The sequence below is a fragment of the Oncorhynchus mykiss genome, chromosome 19, assembly GCF_013265735.2.
Source record: "Oncorhynchus mykiss isolate Arlee chromosome 19, USDA_OmykA_1.1, whole genome shotgun sequence".
NCBI classification, from domain to species: domain Eukaryota; kingdom Metazoa; phylum Chordata; class Actinopteri; order Salmoniformes; family Salmonidae; genus Oncorhynchus; species Oncorhynchus mykiss.
This window is the reverse complement of record NC_048583.1, coordinates 783,217-798,257: the sequence shown is the minus strand read 5'-3', so window position 1 is coordinate 798,257 and position 15,041 is coordinate 783,217. Positions and strand designations below refer to the sequence as shown.

General features: G+C 40.6%; 1 protein-coding gene and 1 non-coding gene across 4 annotated transcripts; both read right to left on the bottom strand.

The window, feature by feature from the left end:
• Positions 1-1,165: 1,165 nt before the first annotated feature.
• On the bottom strand, positions 1,166-1,248 carry trnal-cag. Its single transcript has one exon. It is a non-coding gene; the product is annotated as a tRNA-Leu (tRNA).
• Positions 1,249-3,886: 2,638 nt separating this feature from the next.
• Positions 3,887-14,687, bottom strand: LOC110518435 (sterile alpha motif domain-containing protein 9-like). Of its 3 annotated transcripts, XM_036953851.1 has the most exons (7): positions 14,394-14,672; positions 13,897-13,921; positions 12,788-13,074; positions 11,255-11,356; positions 10,211-10,282; positions 9,951-10,005; positions 3,887-9,735 (listed from the first exon to the last, which is right to left on the bottom strand). In XM_036953851.1, the coding sequence occupies exons 3-7, from the start codon at positions 13,045-13,047 to the stop codon at positions 4,810-4,812; spliced, it is 5,415 nt and encodes a 1,804-aa protein (XP_036809746.1). In that variant the 5' UTR covers positions 13,048-13,074; positions 13,897-13,921; positions 14,394-14,672; the 3' UTR covers positions 3,887-4,809. The 3 variants fall into 3 exon arrangements, with proteins under 3 accessions (XP_036809746.1, XP_036809747.1, XP_036809745.1); XM_036953850.1 differs by lacking the exon at positions 13,897-13,921 and having other exon boundaries at positions 3,888-9,735; positions 14,394-14,687; XM_036953852.1 differs by lacking the exons at positions 11,255-11,356; positions 13,897-13,921 and having other exon boundaries at positions 14,394-14,687.
• Positions 14,688-15,041: the final 354 nt, after the last annotated feature.

Genomic DNA, 15,041 nt, shown 5'->3' with positions numbered 1-15,041 from the left:
CTGCTTAGCAACGGTCTCTGCTTAGCAATGCTCTCTGCTTAGCAACGGTCTCTGCTTAGCAATGCTCTCTGCTTAGCAACGGTCTCTGCTTAGCAATGGTCTCTGCTTAGCAACGGTCTCTGCTTAGCAATGCTCTCTGCTTAGCAACGGTCTCTGCTCAGTTTAGCAGAGACCATCATTTTAAAGGTACATTATGCAGAAATTTCTCTGCCATTTCCTGGTTGCAAAAATTCTAATAGTTTGCCTAATATAAGTTTGTGATCAAACAAGCAAGTATAGTGTAGAGAGTCATTGTACCATCGAAACAGCTGTGAAATATGTTTTCAATAACCAAAAATATTGTATTTTCAGCTGTTTGAAGCTGGTGAACAAAATCAAAAGTAAAAGATGCAGAAATGAAAGTTAAGAATGGGAAGAATAGAAATTGTGCACATAGCATAGATCTAAGCTTCTTAGAATTGATTTCAATGATAATGACAGATCTATAACTAAAATTTCTGTCTGAATTTTGTAGGGTCACCCAAAAAAGTGACCCTTTGCAGCTTTAAATGTTTCAGGACAAAATTACATGTTTTTAAGTCTTTTTTTGTTGTGCTGGGGATAGTAACATTAGTAATATAATAAATATATATATTTTTTTAAATGTTTTTATATATAGATTTTTTATATGTATGTTTACCTCACATAATATAATTGTAAAGCATGCATTTAGGTGTCTGTAATATAATACATGTGGCAAAAACAAATGTAGACATTAATAAATGCATTTCTATAGCTTCCAAAATATTAATTACAAACAAGGGGAGTGCCAAGATGGAGGCATTTTGGCTTCAACACAGCGCCCCCTATAAGTCATCTAGTCTATATATAATTTATTGGCACAACACCATGCTTAACTATTCTCTTTGCATTTATACATGTTGCAAAATCAGTGCAGATGTTAGTTTACCAAATCATAGTGTGTATTGCAGTGACTCATTCACAGTCATAGACTGCTTTCAATGTCAGGAAACAAAAACCTTAAAGAAGTTAAATGGTTGATCTGTACCTTTAATTTTTGGGTCAAAGTGTTATAACACTGAACAACATTTTCTGACATTAATTTCCTGTTGAATATAAATATGTTACAAAGAAAGGCATATTGCATCTACATTACAAAAATTAATGTCAGAAGTGGGATTCGAACCCACGCCTCCAGGGGAGACTGCGACCTGAACGCAGCGCCTTAGACCGCTCGGCCATCCTGACATACAGGAATGAACTCATATTACCAGTACATGAGCCTGACAGTTTATCTTTAGAATAAATGTTTATTACTATATCTTGCTTGCTGTCTTGTGGCTATAAAGGAGTAGCAGTAGCTAGCTAAGTCTGTTGGGCTAAAGTTTTGGGAACTTTTAACGCTTTTCTGAACATTGGTTTTGGAAGTTAATTACGTTGTAATGTGAGAAAATGGCAGACAGCTTGACTGAGAGAAAGTCTACATTCACACAATCAGCCCCTCACACACTTCTTTGGGGGACCCTATTGTATAAAAAAAGAATCACAAGAATACCTAGTTAACACGTAATCGGCCCCACACTGACAGTGTGTGATTTGTGTTGGTCCAGTAGAGGGTGCTGTCAGACCAGTTATTCTGAAAAACTATTTCAGTGACTGAAACAGAGCAAAATCCTTTTTTTTGTAGCAACTTAATACAATCATGATAGATAGAGACTATCTGCCTGCTGTGTTTCTATTTGAAAAATAACATTCCTACTGATCAGGACCAGTATATTCCAGGGATGGCCATTTTGTATAGTTTTCCAGGTGAACATTGGCAGATGGTAAGATATAGAAAAGCCAGTGGCACATGAAACATTTGCTGGTAAATTAAACACAACAACAACATAATCAAACAGTGCTTTACTGTAGGTTATGAATATTAATTTGGCACACTACCAGGATCAAAATTGTATATTGGCCGAGGTATATTGGTCATATACCACACCCCCTCGTGCCTTATTGCTTAATTCTATATTTCTCTACTGTATGTCCATGCCGCTCTGACATCGTTCGTCCGTATATGCATATATTCTTAATTCCATTCCTTACTTAAGATTTGTGTGTTTTGGGTATATGTTGTTAGATGTTACTGCACTGTTGGAGCTAGAAGCACAAGCATTTCGCTACACCCGCATAACATCTGCTAAACATGTGTATGTGACCAATACGATTCGATTTGAAAAGTGTCACATGTTAAAATATTTTCAGTAGGGTGCAAGACATGCAGGTAAAACATTTTTATAGAATCATAATTGTTTTACAGAACATTCAGGGAAAAAATATCCTCAAATACAGTGCCTTGCGAAAGTATTCGGCCCCCTTGAACCCCTTTGTGACCTTTTGCCACATTTCAGGCTTCAAACATAAAGATATAAAACTGTATTTTTTTGTGAAGAATCAACAACAAGTGGGACACAATCATGAAGTGGAACGACATTTATTGGATATTTCAAACGTTTTTAACAAATCAAAAACTGAAAAATTGGGCGTGCAAAATTATTCAGCCCCCTTAAGTTAATACTTTGTAGCGCCACCTTTTGCTGCAATTACAGCTGTAAGTCGCTTGGGGTATGTCTCTATCAGTTTTGCACATCGAGAGACTGAAATTTTTTCCCATTCCTCCTTGCAAAACAGCTCGAGCTCAGTGAGGTTGGATGGAGAGCATTTGTGAACAGCAGTTTTCAGTTCTTTCCACAGATTCTCGATTGGATTCAGGTCTGGACTTTGACTTGGCCATTCTAACACCTGGATATGTTTATTTTTGAACCATTCCATTGTAGATTTTGCTTTATGTTTTGGATCATTGTCTTGTTGGAAGACAAATCTCCGTCCCAGTCTCAGGTCTTTTGCAGACTCCATCAGGTTTTCTTCCAGAATGGTCCTGTATTTGGCTCCATCCATCTTCCCATCAATTTTAACCATCTTCCCTGTCCCTGCTGAAGAAAAGCAGGCCCAAACCATGATGCTGCCACCACCATGTTTGACAGTGGGGATGGTGTGTTCAGGGTGATGAGCTGTGTTGCTTTTACGCCAAACATAACGTTTTGCGTTGTTGCCAAAAAGACCAGAGCACCTTCTTCCACATGTTTGGTGTGTCTCCCAGGTGGCTTGTGGCAAACTTTAGACGACACTTTTTTATGGATATCTTTAAGAAATGGCTTTCTTCTTGCCACTCTTCCATAAAGGCCAGATTTGTGCAATATACAACTGATTGTTGTCCTATGGACAGAGTCTCCCACCTCAGCTATAGGTCTCTGCAGTTCATCCAGAGTGATCATGGGCCTCTTGGCTGCATCTCTGATCAGTCTTCTCCTTGTATGAGCTGAAAGTTTAGAGGGACGGCCAGGTCTTGGTAGATTTGCAGTGGTCTGATACTCCTTCCATTTCAATATTATCGCTTGCACAGTGCTCCTTGGGATGTTTAAAGCTTGGGAAATCTTTTTGTATCCAAATCCGGCTTTAAACTTCTTCACAACAGTATCTCGGACCTGCCTGGTGTGTTCCTTGTTCTTCATGATGCTCTCTGCGCTTTTAACGGACCTCTGAGACTATCACAGTGCAGGTGCATTTATACGGAGACTTGATTACACACAGGTGGATTGTATTTATCATCATTAGTCATTTAGGTCAACATTGGATCATTCAGAGATCCTCACTGTACTTCTGGAGAGAGTTTGCTGCACTGAAAGTAAAGGGGCTGAATAATTTTGCACGCCCAATTTTTCAGTTTTTGATTTGTTAAAAAAGTTTGAAATGTCCAATAAATGTCGTTCCACTTCATGATTGTGTCCCACTTGTTGTTGATTCTTCACAAAAAAACACAGTTTTATATCATTATGTGTGAAACCTGAAATGTGGCAAAAGGTCGCAAAGTTCAAGGGGGCCAAATACTTTCGCAAGGCACTGTATATACAGGTATATACTGTATATATATATATAGTATGCCATTCTCTTTATTCCATTAACAAACATTGACAATAGGTTTTATCCTAACTTCCTTTCTCTTGTAAATAATGTAGCATATAATTTCAAATAACCACACAATTGAATGTATTTAGACAAACAACTGAAGAAGGTACATAACTTGTAGAAAGTCAATATGCCTTGTAACATAATAATAATTCCGTAGTTTCAATAAACACAATGCAAAACCATAAAACATGTTTAAAGCATTGAATAGTTGCAAATGGTTTATAGGTCTACAATCCTTGTTCATTGGTCTGCTACTGTATAGTACTGTATGTTACAATTAGAGGGACTTAGGGACAAAATTACAAGGACTTAGAGACCAAATTAGAGGGATTTAGAATTACAGGGACTTAGAGACACAATTACAGGGACTTAGAGATAAAATTACAGGGACTTGGAGATAAAATTACAGGGACTTAGAGACCAAATTAGAGGGACTGAGAGATAAAATGACAGGGACTTAGAGATAAAATGACAGGGACTTAGAGACATTACAATCCATTCTGATGCAAGATTGATTGTCATTGTTTCACCTCTAAAAGCATGAATGATTCATTGCTGTATGTCACCCGACACCTGTTCTCTCTGCTTTGATTATTTCCAGTTGGTTGAGGTTGGGTTTCCTCACACAGTGACAAGAGCACACTGGTGTCTTACTTAATGTGATTCTGTCCTGGTTCACAGACATTCACCCCAGTCAAACCCTCTAGGCCTATATAACTTTAATGGAAGCCTTTCCTTTCCCTAAGTGCAAACGCTTGCATCCCTTCCTCTGTCTGCCTGATGGTAAGCTGTTTACTGGTCATTTTCATACTTTATGTCATAAGCGACGGGTCCCTCCATGGTGAATCCAAGGTAAAAGGAGACCTCCTCCGTACTGCATCCACTCCGGACTCCACCAAGGTATACTGGACGCACTGAGATTTTCAGATTGCCCCCGTAGTAAACATAAATGTCACTGTTTTCCGTTTTCCCTTTGACCCGTTGTAACAGGTTTTGTATCTCAGGATCCCTCCATATTGCTCCACTTTGCCACAGTTGATGCGGGTTTGGGGGTCTATCTTTGGATGAGGCCTTCTTGTGTGAAGTTTTGGGTCCCTCTTTGTACAGCAACTGATCAAGTCTGCCTTTGTGAATTATTCTCCTCAGTCCTCTTGATTTCCCGAGGTAGAAATGTGCGATGCAACTCTTCGCCGGAAACATGTGGGAGAAGCGACGATGGAAGGATTTTTTCGATGAAGTGACATACGTGCCAATGTTTTTGAACGTTGTGGTGCTCTCAAGCAGGTTGTCCTTTCTTGGCCACATCAGCAACATTGAGAGGTAGTACAGCTCTGTGCAGTTTGAATTGGTTCCCTCTTCTCGCAGTGCCTCGTTGAGAAGGGAGACCAGCTCCTCGTACCTCTTCAGCAATGTTGAGCTTTGCTTAACGCAGTGAAGAACAATGTTTGCAAGGATGAAATTGATCCGGTCAGCCATGAGTTTCCGTGTAGAATTTTGAACAATGAACTGCCATTTCTTCAGAATTAATTCAATTTGATTCCCATTCTTCTCATTCAGATACTGGAGAAGACCAGCAAATGAATCTGCTCGTTTTTGCTCCAAATAGTTTCGCTGCTCCTCTATCTCCTGCCGGAGACTCAGTTTTGGTTTACTGGCCCTTTCGGAGGCTCTCTCTTCTCCCGAGGAACAGAAGATGTGAATGTACTTCTTGAAGAGCTCTGATACTTTTCGTTTGTTTCTGTCCTCTGCTGTCTCCTTCTCAATTGACCTTGGCTTCAGGTATGTGAAGTAGTTCTCAAAAAAACTGAACATCTCCTTCAGCCGTGGCTTCAAAGAGACCAGGAATTTCTCGTGGTCTGACAGAACAGCAATGAATTGATCATTTGTACTGTTTGTTGTTTCATGAAAATCACTCACTGGCAAGTGGTTTTTGAGGAACTGCAGCATTTTGTTTCGCTGGAGTGCATCACTTTTGTTGAAAAAAGGAATATCTTTGATGATATCAAAAACAATCATTGAAACTTCCATTTCACCGACATACCCAGATGTGTTGTAGGTTCGTTGCCTCTTTCTGTTGGGCAGATCAAGGGAATCCATTGGCTCGTCCTTCTTTGCGAGTTCCTGTGAATCTCTGAATGCTTTGGTGGCCTGAAATGCTAATTTTAGGCATTTGTCTAACCCTTCTGGAGTGAGCTCCTCAGCACGTTCAATTTCATATTTCAGGTGGCTTTTGTACACCTGTCCCAATGTGTCTGCAATGTAAGAATTGTACATTTTCTGCTGTGCATCCTTGGCCCATTGCAGAGCAGATATATAATCCTTCTCTTTCAGATAGAAATGCCTTGCCAAAGCTTGTGGCAGAGTTGCGTTTTTGTCAAATCTCATTGTTGCTCTTACAAGAACTTCTTTGATTTGGCTGATTCCCTCATCCGTCTGTATGTCTTCAATCAAAGGAGAGAAGAGTGTATCTTTGTCATGTCCAAGTTCCTTTCGTTGCCGCGTGATCAGCATACTTTGGATGTTTTGAACCAGGATGTCCTTACCCATGCCAGATTTGTACAGCAAGTCACAGTGTAACAGACTGGTTGTTATTTCCCCCAGTTGAAGCTTGTGCTTTCCGGTGAGGACTTTGAGGCAATTACTTGCAATCATTTGGTGTAGAAACCGAACTGCCTGATAAGTGCCGTGCTCTTTAATGTTGAAGCGGATCAGTAGCGTGGAGTATGGGTTCATTTTGTCCTCAAGTGTCTCTTTTCCCCACAGAGCATTCCTAATCCCCACAAAATCCTCACATAGGGACAGGGCCATGTAGGAGCCGTTCACATATGTATTTAGCAAAGCTAAGAGTGAAAATAGCTGTCCTTCTTTTCTGGAGGTGTCAAGGTCTTTCAGGGTGTTGCACACCAGATTCTTGATGTACTTCTCACTGAAATTGTTTGTCATGATCATGAAGGCGTAGAACGTTTCAGGTTTTTGATGGTGACCTTTGAGCTCTTTCAGTTTCACCTCAAAGAAGCTCTGCTCTTTGGTGGAGAGCTTGTTGATCATGAACACATTGTCAAGTCGGCTGTTTCTGGAGCTCTCTGCAGGAATCTGTGATCTCTCACAGTTCAGTATGATGACCATCAGAGTGTCAGGTTTCTTCTTCTCGTTGGCTGCACTTAGTATGCATCTCTGTAGGTCTTCAACGTCCTCCCAGTTGTCCACCAAGAGTAGAACAGGAGAATAACTCAACTGCTTCTCTTTGCCACAGGTCAGCAGGTGTCTGACTTGGACTGCGATCTCACTGTTCTGTGCTGTGGTGTTTTTCAGAACGGCACATCTGAATTTACATCTCAAGTTCCACAACACGTGCATGGCCAGTGTTGTTCCACCACATCCTGGATGATGGAAGAGGTTTATTATTATGCATGGCGATGTGTACCCCTCTGTAGGTGTGATCAGGTTGTGAAGATCCTCATACTTGTCACGTTTGATGAATGGCAGACAACCTGGCCTCTCGGACAAGTAGAAGTTCCACCAAGTCACCTGTCCGCCTCTGTAAAAGTCCTCCTCCGTGTTGGTCTTGAATTCCTCAAAAGAGTCTTTGGTTTCAATTTCAGTGTTCTCACATTCATTTTCACTCAGTATATCAAGTACGGTCATCAGCTCTTCATCTTTTTGTGTCAGGAGGACTGAACTGGAGCCAGAAGATGGCAGATATCTCCTAGAGGACCGTGTCTGGGGTTCTTTGATTTTCCTGATGGTGCAGTCGATTTCAGTCAGGCTCAATTCGTAGATACATTTACTAGTAATATCCACTTTGCAGCGAGTGTTTATCATGTCTCTCCATTGACTGAATACATTTGAATCTTTGCATATGCAGAGCATATTATCCTCACCCTCAAGAGTGCGATAGATCGCACAAAAGGCCTCAAGTATAGGGCTTGAGATGTCAGTGACTCCTGAGTGAAGCATGAATACCACAAGTAGTCTGTCTTTCGACAAGACGTCTGGATTGCAGAGAAATGAAACCATATCGCTGATTTCTCCAGCACGTTTCTTGAGCCATTCACTGCTACTGAAAGGTCTGTCTGCTTCACTGACCTCATTTGCTCGACCATTACAAAAGACCCAGCTTGTCTGCTTAAACAAGTTCAGCTTTCCGATAACAGTGGAGACATTGTCATTAGTATTGTACATTCGAGGGTAATGAAGATTCGCTATGCGATCTGTTCTGTAGAAACTGCATGTCCCGTTCATGTCAGATTCTGGGTCAAACTCGAGCACTGCAAACAACTTCATCTCTTTCAAAAAACCCAAATGTTCATGTTGACTGGGGTGGCACTTGTTTGTGACAACTATAACTTGCAATGAGTTTTCAAGTGTGTCTCTCCCATGAGTTATCAATTGTTTTAGCCTCTGACCTTGGTGGTTTTGGTTGGGCTGCTGACAGTTGCTCTCCTCTTTTGACTTGCGTGCTGATGACCAACATTTGACTTCCTCTGTCAAACCTCTCATCTTCTCCTGTAGACTTCTGGGATTATTGTCTGCAAGAATGTTGATGCTCTTTGGACCTTGTCGAATAAACAGACATTCAGTTTTGTATTCTTCTCCATTTTGTTCAGATATTATTGAGGTATAGAAAAGCTTCTCTTGAGTCTGTGAATAACTTGGGACAACATCAACTTCTATCACCCACTTGTCTGAAGTCGCGCCATCTAGACGTTGAACCTGAAAGAATTTTGGAGGTCTGATGCATGATCTTGCGATATTTGTTTCTTCTCCAAAGTGTTCCTTGAGATGCAAGTCAAACCTGTCTGTATACATATTGAATGATGGCAGGTTTTGCCCAATCACCTGTCCATGCATGTGTCCGAGCCCGCCTGTCACCCCAAAATGAATTGTACCATTGGTGCGAGAGTTCATGCAGGCTGCGGAAAAACGAAACACTTCATTGCTGAACTTTTCCAGAATATCTATCTCACTGGCTTCCTCTGTGCTTGGCAGGAGCTTGTACTCATGTACCGGGTCAATGAGATTGCTTGGACCGGATTCAGGGGGGAGGATATCATTTTGTATGTATGTGAACGATAGGTCGTTTTGGTCAAAGGGACGTGGGGGACATATTCTCTTCTCCAGATTTGGAGCAGTTTCTCTTAAGTGGTCAAATGATGAGATGGACGTCTCACTTTGTCTCGTATTGTCCTCCATATTTCCATAAGCTGGAATGTATTCCGACTCTACCATTGGCAGTAGAATGGGGGATGCAACATCTGAACCGGAATGTCTCAGTTCTTCCACTGATGTCCATGATGAGCTTAGACTTGGAGCCACCGACTCCGATTTCACACTGTCAGAATCCTGAGTTTCCTCATGTGACCCCATCCTAGCTTCTGGTATGGCTCTAAATCTAAATCTCTCCTGTCTTCTGAAGGGGTCACTCTCAGGGGATCTCATGCTTCTCCCTACACTCTCCAAGTCGTTTCTCAGTATCTCTACATTTTTTATGATTTGAATCGCAGGCCCAAACTTAACACCGAAATCAGTCAAGTCCTGTTTCTCAATGCAAACCAGGCTAGCTCCTGACACGTCCTGTTCATAAAGTTTTGTTGCGACCTCAGGGAGTTTGAGGCTACTAATTAGCCACTCTTTCACATGCTCCTTCGTCCAGTCTTCGATTCTCTGTGGGAATTCTCTGAGGTTGCTGACTCTGTTCATGCCATGATGTTCAGTATGCTGAGAACCCAATAAATAAAAACTATCATCACCATAGGCAGTTGTATTTCTTTTTAAACCAATTAACAGTTACTGTACCTGCACATATAGTTGATATTTTTTATTTGCCAAATCACCAATGCCTATTGCTTATTATTATTGAAACTAAGAACAATCCACTGAACATACATGTACAATGCATACATAGAGTTTCAGCTTAAAACTTACAAACATACCATTGTTGCATGCACTCCACCAATGGACAGTTGTGTTGTGTCTGATGTCATCATCCTACAATTGGTGGAAATACATTAGGTGCAAATACATTCATTTGAAATTAAACAAATTTATGTTTTGGATCACCTCAAATGTGTTTTTTTATACATACATGCAAGGTATTGTGCATTTTAATTTAGTTTATTTTTTTTATAGTAATGAATTCCCACATGACACACTTTAGATACTTTAAATTATTTAAAAAATCATCATAAATGACCTTGAAGATGGACCCATTGACTGGTCACTCTTCATTGACAGATAGCTGGGCGTAGGTGAGTCTGCTCCCTCCCTGCAAAAAATGTTATTGAGGTGTGTTTTTAATCAATCCTATGCTCATGATGTACAGTCGCTTTTACCGATCTGCAAGATGTCTATTAGAAATCACATATTCAAAAGTGTCTCCGAGTAGGAGTGCTGATCTAGGATCAAGTCCCCCTACATCATTATGATCTAATAGATAATAGGCAGAATCTACCACACACCCAAACCAATTTAGTGAGGGTGCTGGAGTCAAAATGCTAAACTGGAGAAACAGGAAAAAGTCGCTGCACTTTTCCAGACAGATGAAAATCTATTTATTTAATTGTGGCTGAGCTTTCGGTCAGTCAACCGTCATCAAACCATATGCAAAATAATATTCAAAACTGATGCTAATCAAAACTGATGCTAATCAGTACTGATGCTAATCATAACTGATGCTAATCAGTACTGATGCTAATCATAACTGATGCTAATCAGTACTGATGCTAATCATAACTGATGCTAATCAAAACTCAAGCTAATCAGTACTGATGCTAATCATAACTGATGCTAATCAAAACTCAAGCTAATCAGTACTGATGCTAATCAAAACCGATGCTAATCAAAACTGATGCTAATCAGTACTGATGCTAATCATAACTGATGCTAATCAAAACTCAAGCTAATCAGTACTGATGCTAATCATAACTGATGCTAATCAAAACTCAAGCTAATCAGTACTGATGCTAATCAAAACCGATGCTAATCAAAACTGATGCTAATCAGTACTGATGCTAATCATAACTGATGCTAATCATAACTGATGCTAATCATAACTGATGCTAATCAAAACTGAAGCTAATCAGTACTGATGCTAACCAAAACTGATGCTAATCGAAACTGATACTAATCAATACTCCTACTCTGAGACTGTGAAAACGGGCCCAGACCTTTTGTCTTTTGTCGATTGTTGGACGTATTGACACATTGCAACGTCCTCATTATGAAAATCATAAATTACCTGCGATTGGGAATAAACTCTCTCTTGTAGTTTATCGGTGGATCCATTGAGCGGTCACTCCTCATTGACACACAGCTGGATGTAGGTGACTCTGCACCCTCCCTGTGAAATATACAGTCAGTACCCTAACCCTATAACATAGCTTGTAAATACAGTTGGAAATCGGGACCCATATTTATCCATATGCAGTGTTCACACTGCACGAGTCTCCTTATCCCTGGGTTTATTGAGATTTTAGCCTAGGGCTATGCAAGTCTTCACACTTGCACATTCTAGCACCAACCTTAGCCCAGGGCTAGCTGGCCTTGCTCCGGAGCCGGGTTAGGTCCAACTTTGTAGGACTAGACCCAGAAACCCGGTGCCAAAATAGCCCGTGTGAAACGGGGGTCAAGAAAAACGCATAGAATATTTCACTGTCCAATCACAATAGCTGCATTTCCACTTAATTTTCATATGCTTGTGATGAGTTCTGCACGCTATTTTAATAAGTACATTTATACTATTTCATCCTTCCATCTGAGGACAAAAACCTGACAAAAAAACTGTTGGATTTATTATGGATAAATGAATAAACAATATCCCCATTTTAAATAGAATTGTAACTAAGTAAACTTATAATCTGTTTTATTATATCTGATTAACAATATGAGTTCATAAGAAGGGATTGTGTGACACGGACAAGGAGTAATAAAAGTTAATGAACACCATTCCAACTAGGAAGAAACGAATGGGTTGTGGACTGTGTAAACAGATAAGGTCGTTAACCTGTGGTTGACCCTACAGAAACTTAGCTCTGGGTTTTTTTTTTAGATAAGGCAGTGAGTGCATTCCTAGGTTTTCTGTTAATTAAAACTGTCAGTTCAGTGGTGATCGATAATGTTGAGGGGTCAAAAGTTATCTGGGAGTGTGTTAGTAAGTTAGAATGAACTTTTCACCTCACTTTGTCCCGGTCGAGAGGAGGGGATTCTGTTAAAGCAATGAAATGACGTCATTATCTGTATATAAACTGCTGCACGTGATTAAGTGGGAGCGCGCTCCGAGAATAAATTCTATTACCTATTATTGAAAGACTGGTCTGCGTCTATTTTATGCAAACAAGAAATCTTAGAAATTCTCATAAAATAGATTAAGGGCTTTCAATTGATGAAAGCACATTGGCATAATTAAATTACAGTAACAAAAACATACTTTCATCGGTGTGAAAACATTAGTTGCTATGGCTAACAAAAACGGTTGCTATGTAGGCAGGCTAACGTCTGCTCCCCACTGTCCCCAGGATATTTCAGCCCAGGATTAACACATGTTAGTGTGAACACAGGATAAGTTAGCCCAGGGTCCGTCTTAGCCCAGGGTCAGTCTTAGCCCAGGGCTAAGAACATTGCTGTGCGAAAAGGCCTAAAGTGTCTCACCGTAGTAGTGTTGATTTAGGATCAGTTCCCCTCTGTCCATATAATATTATTCATTATGATCTAAAAGGCAAAGCTGATCCTATAGCAACACTCCTACTCTGAGACTGTGAATACAGGCCCAAACCTTTTGTCCCTTGTGCCATGTCCTCGGTGGAAGTTGATTGGCTGACCCATTGAGTGATCACTCTTCATTGACAGACAGCTAGGTGACTCTGCTCTCTCCTCCTGGGCCACCAAGCCCTGTTTACCAGGGCAGAGAAGACCTGACCCTGCAACGTCCTCATTATACTCCTGTGGGGCAGTGGGACTACTATGCAGCCATTGGCGGATATGTTCACTCTTCCCACTCTCTGCACCCTCAGGCGATACAGTGGTGTCACTCATCCTGTCTCCACACCAGCATTCAGGTTCCTGACAAAGAAAACAAAGTGAGAGGGGTGAGAGGAAAGATCCGAAAAACCGCTCTTTAGCAGTAACTTCTTTATTGAGGATAAGTGTATTTACTGTGGCTGTGATATGTGGTTGTCTCACCTTGCTGTCTTAATCAAATCAAATCAAATCAAATGTATTTATATAGCCCTTCGTACATCAGCTGATATCTCAAAGTGCTGTACAGAAACCCAGCCTAAAACCCCGAACAGCAAGCAATGCAGGTGTAGAAGCACGGTGGCTAGGAAAAACTCCCTAGAAAGGGCAAAACCTAGGAACTTAATAAGATGAATGCACTAACTAACTGTAAGTCGCTCTGGATAAGAGCATCTGATAAATGACTCAAATGTCAAATGCTCTTTAACCGTGTATCAAAATCTCCTGCTAACTTCATTCCCTTTCTGAAACTCTCAGCATTGAAACAAGCGGAAGCAATGTACCGGACTTCTTGTCCAAATCATAGAGAACCAGGTCTAGTAAACACACATTCCTATATGACCACAACAGACTAATACCTCTCCTCTGTATATAAACCACTTGGGATACTCTCGTAGAAAATGTATTGTTTCCCAAACGTGGTAGTTATGTTGTTTGTAGAAAAGGCGTATCATATTGTGTCACCTTCAATAGGCAGACTGTGCATTCCCATGCAGTAGAAAGATACAGTTTCTACAATAGCCAAAGAGGATAAAGGAAATCTGGTTATTCTCTCCTATGGTCCAGGGATACAAGATCAGACACCTCCCCTCGATGACTCAGCAGTGGTTGCACATGCAGTACATTTCATTTGACAGTCATACTTACCCGGAACTTCAGCTTCTCATATGAACTGGTGATTTGAATAGTGTCATGGTTATTTGACAACGGCTTACTTCCCAAACATTACCATGAAAAGCAAACAAATCTATTCATTGCCTATCGCCTCATCGAACATGGAGTAGACTGAATGAAAACTTGTGTTTCTGCATTCCAGAGACACATAATATACCAGGGAGTGTACTGTAACTCTGTACTGTAGACTTGCTACGTCAAATAAGATTTTCCCTCAGGAGCCATTTGATTTCAGTACGCTATTGAGTAAACTTGGACCTTCGTCACCCACGGACTATGTCTGATTTATACATTCAGAATCTCAGTTATTGCATGAGAAATAATCAGTACGATTATTATTATAACGAGCTCAACGTAATTAGGCTGCATTCATTTGTAATAATTAGACTAATTACAGCAGTATTATTAGTTTAGAAAACATTTGTGTAGACAATAACAGAATATATCCAAGACTTTAAACAGAACCTTACCACTCAGAGTCCTAACTTCACTCATATCTGCACAGTTTGAAAGGTGTGTTCTTAGATCCTGTGCAGCCACAGAAATACCAGTAACCGTTTCCCCGCTGTATTCTTGACAATGAACCACTAAACTCGTCACGTGTTCTGGGCCGCACCTAGGAGGTGCCGAATTTAACCCCAGAAGCTACTAATACAGGAGAAACATGGTCTATTTAGTAGCTCACAGCTAGTAGATCCTTAGCCTGCGTCTGAAGAGGTGTGAAGGCTGATATCTGATATCCGATACTTTAGACCTACCCATGATCTCCATATAAGGAAACCAAAGGGCAGAGTCAGGGTTTGTGGGAGGTAGCTTTGGATATATATTTCAGAAACTTGTATCTTAGACTAAAATATGTTAGGAAGTAGAATGCAAAACCTATTGACTCCGGTGAGATGAAATAAGAAAGAAAAAAAAGTTTGAGGAGCTTCTTCTATGAAGTGTGGTTTGTGTTTTCTACCCGCCTTCAACTCTCAGCTCGACTGTCTCCTTGTTTTATGAAGGCAAAGAGTCTGGGAATTGAGCCAGTGGACCAGTTCTGTGCTGGCTCGATGCCAGTGTTTCTGCCCTCTCCGACACCATCTCCATTACATTATCTTGGTGGCTGTCGTCTATAC

Bases quoted from the DNA above. Each gene is read 5' to 3' on its own strand.
- LOC110518435 (XM_036953850.1), bottom strand. From the start codon at position 13,047: ATGAGTGACACCACTGTATCGCCTGAGGGTGCAGAGAGTGGGAAGAGT. The intron at 10,006-10,210 runs GTCATTTATGAT...CACCAATTGTAG, and splicing joins TCAATGGGTCCATCTTCAAG to GATGATGACATCAGACACAA. The intron at 9,736-9,950 runs GTATGTTTGTAA...TTGGGTTCTCAG, and splicing joins GTGGAGTGCATGCAACAATG to CATACTGAACATCATGGCAT.